Below are 12848 nucleotides of genomic sequence, written 5' to 3'. Positions count from 1 at the left end.
GAGGTGAAGCCGATGTCCATTTTAGATCGGCAGGTTCGAAAGTTGAGGTCAAAGGACATAGCTTCAGTGAAGGTGCAGTGGAAAGGTCAGCCAGTTGAGGAGGCTACTTGGGAGACCAAGCAAGAGATGCGGAGTAGATATCCACACCTATTTGAGACTCCAGGTACGTTTCTAGACCCATTTGCGGACGAACATTTACTTAAGAGAGGAGGATGTAATGACTCGCTCGGTCATTTTGAGAGTTGTAGACTTTTCCCCCATTTACTGCTCATTCTATTCTTTACATTTGTTATGTATCTTGCGAGGGTAGTTGCTTCGGGACCAGGGAGATTTTGTAATAAATTGAGAGACTTAGTCTCAAAAATGAAAACTTAAGTTGAAAAAGGTTGATCAAAAGAGGACTTATGTGTAAACGACTCCAGAATGGAGTTTTGATGGTTCCATTAACTCTTTCGGGTGATTTTGTACTTAGGATTGTGTTCGGATTGTGATCTGGAGGTCCGTAGTTGAATTAGGCGTGAAATGGTGAAAGTTGGAAATTTAGAAGTTTGACCGAGAGTGGACATTGAGGTTGCTGGGCTCAAATTGGGTTTACGTGAGTTGGACTAGGTCCGTTGTTTCATTTGTGACTTGTGTGCAAAATTTTAGGTCAATCGAACGTGATTTGATAGGTTTCGGCATTATTTGTAGAAGTTGGAATTCCTTAGTTTTCAGTAGGCTTAAATTGGGGTGCGATTTGTGTTTTTGATGTTGTTTGATGTAACGAGGGCTTGACTAAGTTTTTATCATGCTTTAGGACTTATTGTTGTGTTTGGTTGAGGCCCTGGGGGCCTTGAGTTGATTTCGAATGGTTAACAGATCGAAAATGAGACTTAGTGCATTACTGAACTGGGAGCTTCTGGTGTGATCGCACTTGTGAGGGTCTTGGCCGCAGGTGAGGCTGAGGTTGTGCATGTGCATAGCTAGGTTTGCCTAGGGTAGGACGCATGTGCGAGGGGTAATTTGCATCTTTGAGCTCGCAGGTGTGAGCAAGGCTCCGCAGATATGGAGAAGAGTGGCGTAGGCTTCCTTCGGAGAAACGGATCATTGGTCGTAGAAGCGATTCCGTAGGTGCGGAACCTAGAGCGCAGGTGCGGACCTTGTGGACTTATGTTACATATGCAGAAGCAGAGTTTTCTGCAAAAGCTATTCTGCAAGTGCGGATATTTGTCCGCAGGTGCGAAAGCACTGGGCAGTGTTTAAATTTGAGGGTTTCCAAGATTTTCTTCATTTTTGGAAATTTCAAGCTCAAGCTTAGGCGATATTTGAGAGGAATTTTGAAGGGATTCTTGAGGTAAGTCACTTGTGGTTTAATTCATTCGGTAATTATGTTTCCCCATTGATTTGCCCCCCTAGATTGTGTGGTTTTGAGGTGTAATTTGGGAGTTTGAGGCTAGGGATTTGGAGAGTTTAAATTGGGGATTTGGGTGTCGATTTGGTATTGGATTTTTGTAAATTTAGTATGGTTGGACTTATGGCGGAATGGGCTTCCAGATTTTTTGGCTTTTTCCGATTCCGAGACTTGGGCTCAAGGGCCGACTTTTGAGTTAACTTTTTGTTTTTTGATCAAGAGCTTAGTGTTTTCTTATGGAATTGATTCCTTTAGCTTGTGTTGATTATATCAAATTGTTTGTGGCTAGATTCGAGGCATTTGGAGGCTGATTCATGAGACAGAGGTGTGCTGGAATAGAGATTTACACGGTTTAAGGTAAGTAACAACACTAAATTTGGTTATGAGGGTATGAAACCTCGTATTACATGTCATGTGATTAGTGTTGAGGTGACACACATACTAGGTGATGGCCATGTGGGCGTGCACCGTAAAAATTATGACTTGGTCAATTCCATGGAACTCTATAGTTGAATAATCTGTTGATATCCGTATATTCTCCATGTGTTATAGAACTTGAGCTGTAAGTCATGTTAGAAATCATGTTTAGGCTATGTGTTGATAGTGTAGAGACCCATAAAGGTCATGTTATATGTTGAATTATCTAATAAATTGTTGTTTTATACTAAGTCACGGTTTTATTTGCATAATATATCTCAGTCTCTATTGTTCTTTATTGATACATTATATCATTACTATTTAAGCTGATTATCATAATTATTGACAGCCCAAGTGACAAGAGAGATTGATTACAGAGTGGTGTCGAGAGCCTGATTGTGAGGATAACTATGGGAGCGGGTTGCACGCCGCAACATGGTTTATTGATTTTTGCCATAATTTGTTTGTTATAGAGCTTAGGCTGAAGGAGCCCCTCTGGAGTTTGTACGCCCCTAGTGAGAGCATATACCTACTGAGTGCAAATGCGAGTGCCGAGTGACTGGGACAATTGAGAGACTGTGAGGAATGAGTGACCATGAGGTTGGAGTGAATGGGAGGTCTGAGTGACTGTTACTTTGAGATTTTGCACTTGATTTCATTACTGTTGTACTTCCGATGGCATATATTGCTGTCATTTAGTCTTTGAGAGATACTATATCCTGTTTCAATTGAACTTCACATGAATTAAATGTCTTGGTTTAAAATATTGAACTTGAAAGCATGTCTATTTTTCTTGTATTGTATTTTCTGTAATTGAATTGTGTCCGTGAAGCTCATCACTACTTTCAGTCTAATAGTTAGTCTTGTTACTTACTGAGCTGGTTTCACTCACGCTATACCATGCACTTCGTGTGCAGATCCAGATATTTCCGGACATGGTGGGTGTTGATTTTCTGAGAAGCTTGATCATTTAGAGATTTCAAGGTAGTTGCCCGGTGTTCGCGGACCTTGACTCTCCTTCCCTATATTTCAGCTTTATGTATTTAGTTTCAACCTTTCATAGACAGTATTTTCAGGCTTGTGTTGTATAGACGCTCAGGTACTCAGTGACACCCTGGTTCTGGGAATTTCCCTATTGAGTTTGACTTTCTATCCAGTTTATGAGAGTTTTAATGATTTAGACCTGTGTTATTTCATTTTTCATATTAAAAGTGTTGGAAAGGTTTTGAGGTGTCGGCTTTCCTAGTACCACGTTAGGTGCCATCATGACAGGATAAGTTTTGGGTCATGAAATCTTACTTCTTTTGCTATTCTAGTGATGCCTTATCTTTTATTCTATTTTTCTTGGTCTGAGTAGTTTGCAATATTCTTAGTTTATTTTGTTCTAATGATGAAGACAAGGCCCTGGGCTTTTTTTGGCACTATTTAATGTCTCCTATTGCCCTACTTTACTGCTTTGTACTCTTTGGATCATCAACCTAGTACATTTGCCCTTTCTTAAGCTTGTGTTGTCGCATGATTGGTATTGAATCTTACATTATTTATGCTTAATGGCTAACATTTTTTTGTGCGTTTTCGATTATGCCAAAAGGAGGAAGATAAGTTTGGAAGATGTTGTGAATATGAAAGTTTGTCAATAGTGCTTGTTTTGATTATCTGGTTCTTTGATGTGCTTATCTGGTTCTGCTGTGTACAAAGTTTGTCATCATCAAAAAGAGATTTTTTTTTAGTATTTATGTTTTGATGATTAACAAATAATGACTAATTATTCAAAGAACCAGGTCCTTAACGTAGATGCTTAACTATTCTGAAGAACCAGCTCCTCAGGAGAAAGAATCAGCTCTTCCTGACTGATACTTGTACGTCTGTACTAGATAGTAACTTTATCTCAAAGTTACTCAGGTCAATGTTTGGTGGAAGAAAGCTACTATAAGTGATAAGGGTCGCTAATCAAGAAGATATGGATAATTCAGTCAGAGACTAAAGTCCCAAAGCATATGGAATCCTTAGGAATAGTAGGAGTCCTATCAAAGAGGAAGCTGACTATGAATAGGACTCCTAGAAGGTCTCAAGTTGTGTTTTAAATAGGATCGACTTTGGATTTCCAAACTTTCCTTTTACACATAAACTAAAGAGTCACAAGTTGTTTACTTGTGTTGAGTATTTGCATTGTATTCTTCTCGAGTCATTCTAGTGAATGTGTTTTAGGTAATTGAGTTATAATCAAGTGTAAAAAATAATAAGTGAGTTGGAGTGAGTATTTTGCTTCACAAGTTAGAGTAACTTGTGAGACAAATATGAGTAATAGGAGTACTGGAGTGTATTTCATTACTTTCTTATAATTGATATATTTTGGCTCAGTGTTCTAGTGGAGTTGGAGCTGAAAATCCTATGTGGTGGGTCGTGAGTTTTGCACCTTTTGAACCAGGTGATTTTCACGTAAAAATCATTGTGTTCATTTTAGTACTTGTTTACTTTACGGTTAGGAACACGGTAAAGAACCAAGTTCTTTAGTAATTCATACGGGCACTCAAACTAACATTTCTTTTGAAAAACAACTTGGATTTAAGCTTCCTTTGAAGATGAAGTTTCTAATGAATTAATATTGAATTAGTATAATGACTCTAAAGTAGGATATCTTTAATTTGTTCTGGTGGAAATTTTGTAGTATTCAAAATTTACGTTTCATTAAAATTGTACAGAAATTATATGCAAATAAGACCTCTTTTTTTGTGTCAATGGACATTTGACATCACATAGGAATACATTCTATTGTTATTAATCTTTAGCGGATAATTATATTAGGAATTTAACTTCTAACTAATTCAAAATAAAGAAGAATTTAATAACATTTCGAGGTTCTAATTAAATATTTAGAAAATTAACATTAAAATAGTTATAGTTATGTTATATAATTTATAAATAAAATATTTTGCAGAAGGTAAAATATTAATGATTTAAAGATCCTAAATATTATGACTTTCTGTAACGACCCGACTGATCGTTTCAAGGGTTATAGCCCTGTTTCCCTATTTCTGCTTCCTTTTGTGTCCTTCAGCTATATTATGATATGTCGGGTCAGTTGGTTCGGGTCTGGAGTGGTTTCAGAGAGGATTTGAGACATTTAATCTCTTTATGAGAAGCTTAAGTTGGAAAAGTAAACCGAATGTTGACTGATGTGTAAACGATCTAGGATTTGAATTTTTATGGTTCCATTAACTACGCTAGGTGATTTTTGACTTAGGTGCGCGTCTGAAATATGTTTTGGAGGTTCGTAGTAGAATTAGGCTTGAATTGGCGAGAGTTGGCAATTTGGCAATTTCGATCGGCAGTGGAAAATTTTATATCTAGGTCGGAATGGATTTTCCGAAGTTGGAGTAGGTTTGGGGTGTCATTTGTGATGTATGTGTAAAATTCGAGGTAATTAGGACGTAGTTTGGTAGGTTTCGACTTCGTTTGTGGAATTTGGAAGTTTAGAAGTTCTTAGGCTTGAATCTGAGGGCAATATGGTGTTTTGATGTTGTTTTTAGTGATTTGAAGGTTTTACTAAGTTTGTATAGAGTTATATGATTTGTTGGTATATTTGGTTAAGGTCTCAAGGGTCTCGGATGTGTTTTAGGTGGTTAACGGATCAAGTTTGAAGTTTGGAGAATTGCTGAAGTTGCCTATTGCTAGTGTAATCGCACTTGCGAGGATATTGCCGTAGGTACGACGCTGCAGGTGCGGTGGGATGGACGCATATGCGGAAGTGTGTTTGATTGGATAAGACCGCAGGTGCAGCTGGTCGTACGCATCTGCGAGCCTACAAAAGTGGGTAGTTGCATCATAAGCGAAATAGAGGAGGTCTAGTAGTGGCCGCAGGTGCGAGGTCTTTTCTGCACCTACGAGGTCGCATAAGCGGATAGAGAGCGCAGGTTCGGAGATGGGGATTTAAGTGATTTTCCGCAGATGCAGAGATTTTTGCGCAAAAATGGCACTGCCGTAGGTGCGAAAATCCTGGGCAGAACCATTAAATAGAAGACTTCGCGAATTTTTGCTCTTTTCCACCATTTTCAAGTTGGACCTTGGTGCTTTTGGGTGATTTTTGAAGGGGATTCAAGGGGTTTTACTGAGGTAAATTTCTTGAGCTCTATTATAATTAGCTATGGTGTTTTCCCGTTCATTTTCCACCTAATTAGTAGGATGTTTGAAGTGAAATAAGGGGTTAAGGCTTGGGATTTTAGAGAGAGTAATTTGGAGATTTGAGGAACCAAATGATGTCGGATTTTGGTGAAATTGGTATAGGTAGACTAGTGAGTGAATGAGATTTGTAGTTTTGTGACTTTTGTCGGATTTCAAGACATGGGCCCGGGGGCCAGGTTTGAGCCAATTTTGGGATTTGAATCCAATTTAGTAGTTTTTCGTGAGGAATTGGTTCCTTGGCATATATTGATTGTATTGTATTACTTTTGGCTAGATTCCGGACGTTTGGAGGCCGATTCGAGAGACAAAGGCATCGCAGAGTAGGATTTTGCTCGGATTGAGGTAAGTAACAGTTATAAATCTGGTCCTGAGGGTATGAAACCCTGTATATCGTGCCATTTGACTATTTTCGAGGTGACGCACATGCTAGATGACGGGCGTGTAGGCATGCACTGTAGGGATTGTCACTTGGTCCGTACCGTGAGACTGTAAAATCGATCAACCTACTGTTTACTATGTGGTCCCTCTGTTTTTATGGAAATTGATTGCACTTCATGTTAGATTTGTTGTTTAGGCCTTGTGATATCATTGTTGAGACTCGTGAGGTCATGTACTTGATGAATTAACTGCTACTAGCTATTTTTGTTCTCGTTCGTGATATTACTTGCATATTTTACCTCTGTCCCCTCCTATTTATCATTGATACATGTTATTATCTTTGTTTGGGCTGAATTCTCTGTTTTCTAAGAGCCTGAGGGACTGGAGAGGTTGGTGAGTAAGATAGGGCCTGAGTGCCGAGTTGTGAGCTATGTGAGAGTATATAATGGATCGGGTTGCATGCGGCAATGAGCCTCAGGTCTATATATGTATTTATTGGACCGGATTGCACGCCGCAACAAGCCTTCGGGCTGATTATTTATATTGGATCAGGTTGCACGCCACAATGAGCCTTATAGCTGTTTATATATTGGATCGGGCTGCACGTCGCTGTGATATAGCACTTGGGCTAAATGATCCCCTCCAGAGTCTGCACACCCCCAGTGAGTGCAATTACCTATTGAGTATGATTATTGAGGGATGAGAGCCGAGTGTTTGAGTTATTGAGATGAGATGAGTGACGGTTGACTTGAGAGGCTGTACTTGGTTTCAGTTAATTGTTGCACTTAGTTGTTATTTGTCCTTGTTGTACCAATTTCTGGAAGACTTGATATCTGGTTTGCTTGAGCACGAATTGATGTGACTTAAACTAAAGAATTTGAAAGCATGACTATTCTTAAATGAAAGATATTAAGATAACTGTATTTGCATAACTCGTCACTACTTCTCAGTTCCTTATTTATTTCTGTTACTTACTGAGTTGGAAATACTCACAATACTCCATGCACCTTGTGTGTAAATCCAAGTGAGACCGGTTGCAGGGATCGTTGAGCTCGTGTGTGGTTGACTGCTCGGAGATCTACAAGGTAGCTGCCAACGTCCGCAACCTTTATCTTTCCTTCCCTTGTCGTCTTTTATTTCTGGTTAGTATTGGTGGACTATTGTAAACTCCGAATTTTCGATTTGGTTTTGGATGCTCATTACTTAGTGACACCCCGATGTCGGGCTATCTTTTTTGCATTTTATTATGAGTTTAACTCTTCTTATGAGATCTCTGTTATGAAAAGGTTTTGAACTATCTTGTTGTAAATGTTCAATGTGTTTTGGGAAATGTCAGCTTGCATAGTCCCACGATAGGCACCATCATAACGGGGTTTTGTTTGGATCGTGACAAGTTGGTATCAAAGCCTAGGTTGCGTAGGTCTCACGAGTCATGAGCAGGTTTAGTAGAGTCTTGCGGATCGGTACGGAGACATCTGTACTTATCTTTTTGAGGTTGCAGAACACTTAGGAAACTTCACATTCTTTAATTCTTGTCGTGCGAACGTGTTGACACTAGTAACTAAGTTTCTATTATTTTATCCTCTCGTAGATGGTGAGGACACGTGTTACCTGTCAGGATAGACAACCACCAGTACCACCAGATGGGGTCGCGAGAGGCTGAGGTCACGGTAGAGGCCATGATAGGGGAAGGGGTGTAGCCCGCACAACAGCTAGGGCAACACCTGCAGATCCACCAGTTGACCCAGTTCATGATCAGGTCCCAGTTGTGGATATACCATCGCGACCAGCTCAAGCACCAGATGTGCCCCTCATGATTCGAGGTATTCAGGAGACCTTATCCCAGATTCTGACTGTGTACACCAGTCTTGCTCAGGCGGTCTCTATTTCTACTACAACAGCCACTTCCTAGGCCGGGGGAGGCATTCAAACTCCCGCTGCCCGCACACCCGAGCAGGTTTTTCATGGACTTCAGACACCAGGGGAACCACCAACACAGTCGGTTGCACCTACTCAGGACTATGTAGTTCCAGTCATACCTGATGATGAGCAGCATAGATTGGGACGTTTGGTAGACTTCAGCCTCTGACTTTCAGCAGTGCAGAGGGCGAGGATGCCCAAGGTTTCTTGGATAGGTGTTAGAGGATTCTCCCTACAGTAGGTATTCTGGAGACCAGTGGGGCCTCGTTCACTACCTTCTAGTTTTATGGAGCTGGTTTCACCTATTGGGAGGCTTATGAGAAGCATAGGCCTGTTGGTGCAGTACCCCTTACCTGGCAGCAGTTCTCCGTTCTCTTCCTGGAGAAGTATGTCCCGCAGTCCCGCAGAGAGGAGAAGCACAGGCAGTTGGAGCAGTTGCATCAGGATAATATGACTGTGACACAGTACGTGATGAGATATTCCGAGTTAGACCATCATGTTATTTGGTTGGTTCCCACAACCAGGGAGAGGACTAAGAGGTTCGTTGATGGCCTCACATATCACATGTGGATTCTTATGACTAGGGAGAGGGTGTCTGGTGCTTCTTTTGAGGAGGTTGTTGACATTGCTCGGGATCTAGAGTCAATTTGCCACCAGGAGCGAGTAGAGAGGGAGGCAAATAGGCCTCGTGGATCTGTTGGTTTCAGCGGTGTTCCTTCTGGAGGTCAGTTTCACCACGGTAGGTGTCATCCCTTCAAGCATGCTCAGACGGCTCGTCCATTTCACTGTGGCACATCATTTGGCCAGGGTTCTCACAGTTCACATCAGGGCCACTTATCTCTTAGTGCCCTCCCAGCTTAGAGTTCGACTCATGCACCATCAGCTCAGGGTTCATCATGTCATGACCCAAGCCGATGGGCCGTGACGAGTGCCCGAGTCCTACTTGTTAAACACCCTTAAGCATGCGACTAAGATATAAACATGAATAATATCGGCTGAATTACGAGAATAACATGTATGAGGAAAACCTGTCCAAAGGACATATATACATATACGTGCGAAATGTAGTGGACGAACCAACAAGGCTACTATAGACAACTATATACCCAAAACTGGAAGCCGACAAGGACACATACTATCCGACTATAAATAACTATCTATAGACCTCTAATAGAAATACAGTTGTACAAAAACAGGACCGAGCCACGTCATATCCATATATATATACAAGCATATCGTACCAAATCAAAAGCAGCTCCAAATCAAGTGGAGCACGCCAACTCTGGCTGATCAAGAATCCTAAGAAGGGGACCGTCGACTTGCCTACCTGCACCTACAGGAATGAAACGCAGGCCCCGGAAAATGAGGCATCAGTACTAATAATGTACTGAGTATATAAGGCATGAAAATCAATACATAAAAGACATAGACGAAACATGGAATAAAAGAATCTAACTGTAAATCTGAATAACTTTGTAAATTTTGCAATATTTATAGTATCATGCACGTGCATGTAAATGTCGTGTCATGCATAGGTATATGTGTCATAACATCAGAAAGCCTTTGAGGGTATCCCATCATATCGTCTCAGCCACTATGGGCACCATCATCAACATATACTAACTGATCAGGTGGTGGTGCGTATATAACGCTGTAACATTTTCTCATATTCCATATACATATATTTAGATATATGCGCATATATAATGCCATCTGGTCATGGATCAGTGTAAATAAATGCAATGCATGAAATGCATTAAAAATACCCTAATAAGATTTTCTCGGAATGCCATAAAAATCAATATACCTTTCAGATAAACTTCATCAAATACGTATTTTTTCTGAGACCCATGAACAAAAGATTTAATAATAATTCACATGGGGAATCAAGAATATATATCGCCCTAGTATTTTTATAAATAAAGTTATTTATGAAAGTTGCGTATTTTGCTCGTTTCATTTGTATTATTTGGATCATGCCAAAAGAAAGAAGGGATAGCCTTAACATATCTTAGCCGATTCTCTTGACAATCCCTTTAATATAGATGACAGGAAAATGCTCTATAGTGCTATATGGTGTCTTGTTGGAGAACTGTTATAAGATTTCCAAAGGACGAGAAGACCATTTCTACATAATCAACAATCTAATTTAATTTTTTTTCTTTGTTTCAAAACCAGAGCCAGAAGTATTATCAAGTGTAAGAGTAAGAAGCTCCCCATTATTTAGTATTTTCCCCTACCATTTCCCCACGTAATACCAAAATCTTGATTAAGATCACTAGCTAAATATTCAACAACCAAACAACTTATAAGTATTACTACAAGCAAACTAAGTTTAATATTAAAGGAAGACCAAGAAGTCATCTCTGGAGTATATATTTGTTTAAGTGTTATTAGTGGAATTGGTCATTTGTGCGTGTTTTAGAAAGTGAAAACATTAGTTTTGAAAATGCCTTGTAATGAACCTATTAAGTTTCCACCTAATTATAGGTGACTAAGACTCATCTGTTGGAAAGTGGCTTGCTGTTACGTGGGGTGGGGGGATTTTTGTCCTTATCCACTTATTAGATAATTAGGTAATGTCACGTTACCCGATAATTAACCAATTACCCACATAATTAAGAATTATCTCATATTACTTAAAATACTATTCATTTATAATATATTTTATATATTATAATATCACGCTCATATGGTACCTTGTATGTTACTAGTCCATAAATATCGGGTATTATAGCTCGGATCGTATTTTACCATAAATCAATAACCTTCAACGAAACTCATTTTCTTTAATTCGTATACCCTTTATCCTCCATGGCACTTACTTATCGCGTGTTATAAATAGTATAAATATGTTAATCTCAAGATAATCTCATCCCTGAGTCTCTGTCAATTAACTAAGGACGAAACTTTATCAAACGAGAAACGCGAGATGTAACATCCTCCCCCCCCCCCCGAGAAACATTTATCCTCGAATGTTTAAATGCACGAGATCTATATGACATTGGCAGAGTCGCCTTTGTAACAATACTACTGCCAAATCCCACATAGGACCACAATCATCAGTAACGATAATGGCCTCACACGACCAATGACACTAACTAACACAAGAATCTATACACGTACCTTAAGGTTGTGATGTCTCAGTTGGACCCCTTTATGGAGGAGGAAATAAATAGGGATATCTAGACTTCATGTCTTCCTCGAACTTCCAAGTCATTTCTTCCACATTGTTATTTGTCCAAGGTACTTTCACCGAAGGTACATCTTTAGTTCTCAATCTCTGAACATGTCTGTCTAATATAGCAATGGGAGTTTCTTCATATGATAGCTGCACTGTGACATGAACATCATCAACTGACATGACTATGGAAGGATATCTGATACATTTACGGAGCATAGACATATGAAAGACTAGAACAGACTCCAAGTCCAAAGGCAAGTTTAACTCATATGTTACCTAGCCTACCTTGTGTATGATCTTATATGGTCCAATATACCGAGGGCTAAGTTTTCCTTTCTTTCCGAACCTCATGACACCTTTCATCGGTGATACCTTTAGGAATACCCAGTCGTCAACCTGAAACTCCATGTCTCACCGTCGATTGTCTGCATAAGACTTCTAATGGCTTCGAGCTGCTAATAGCCTTTCATGTATAAGCTTAATTTTCTCGATTGCCTATTGTACCAATTCTTGTCCTACTAACATAGTTTCCCTAACATCGAACCACCCTATAGGTGATGTACACTTCCGTCCCTAAAGAGCTTCGTATGGAGCAATTTGAATACTAGAATGGTAGTTATTATTATATGTGAACTCAGTATGCAGCAGATGATCATCCCAGCTACCCTTGAAGTCTATCACACAATCTCGTAACATATCCTTAAGTGTCTGAGTAGTACTCTCAGCCTTTCCATCTATATGGGGAGGGAATGTCGTACTAAGACTTACCCGTGTCCCCAATCCTTTTTGGAAGGGCCTCCAAAAGTTAGATGTTAATTGAGCTCCTCTATCCAAAATAATGGATACATGGCTGCCATGCAGTCGTACTATTTCCTTAATATAAAGCCTTGCATAATCCTTTGCAGAATATGTAGTCCTAACGGGCCAAAAATGGGCTGACTTTGTAAGCCTATCAATAATCACCCATATCGAATTGAACTTATGGTCCTGTAATAATCCACCAGGTTTTTGATGCTCAATCTTAACTTGTTGACAGTTAGGACACTGAGCAATAAACTCCGCTATATCCTTTTTCATTCTATCCCATCAATATACTTCCCTGATATCAGGATACATCTTTGTCATTCCTGGATGGATAGAATAACCAGAATAGTGAGTTTCTCCCATAATCTGCTGACGCAAACCTGCAACATTAGGGACACATAATCGTCCTTAATATTTGAGGACCCCATCTTTGTAATTTGAAATGGTGTCTTTCCTTCTTAGGGGCGGTATCCCTTTAACGAACTAACACAAGATCCTTGTACTGGCGTTCCTTTACTTCAGTTACTAAAGAGGATGTTGTCATATACTGAATAGTAATTCCAATATCGCCTG

At 39.7% G+C, this 12848-nt stretch overlaps 1 protein-coding gene across 1 annotated transcript; it reads right to left on the bottom strand.

Annotated features, from left to right (window-relative positions):
• Positions 1-11444: 11444 nt before the first annotated feature.
• On the bottom strand, positions 11445-11879 carry LOC138869120 (uncharacterized). The gene is made up of 2 exons (XM_070146712.1): positions 11788-11879; positions 11445-11667 (listed from the first exon to the last, which is right to left on the bottom strand). The coding sequence occupies exons 1-2, from the start codon at positions 11877-11879 to the stop codon at positions 11445-11447; spliced, it is 315 nt and encodes a 104-aa protein (XP_070002813.1).
• Between the last annotated feature and the right edge of the window lie 969 nt (positions 11880-12848).

Source organism: Nicotiana sylvestris, chromosome 5 (assembly GCF_000393655.2).
Source record: "Nicotiana sylvestris chromosome 5, ASM39365v2, whole genome shotgun sequence".
Classification (NCBI taxonomy): Eukaryota; Viridiplantae; Streptophyta; class Magnoliopsida; order Solanales; family Solanaceae; genus Nicotiana; species Nicotiana sylvestris.
The sequence above is the reverse complement of the archived record's forward strand: the minus strand, read 5'-3'. Positions and strand labels throughout refer to the sequence as shown.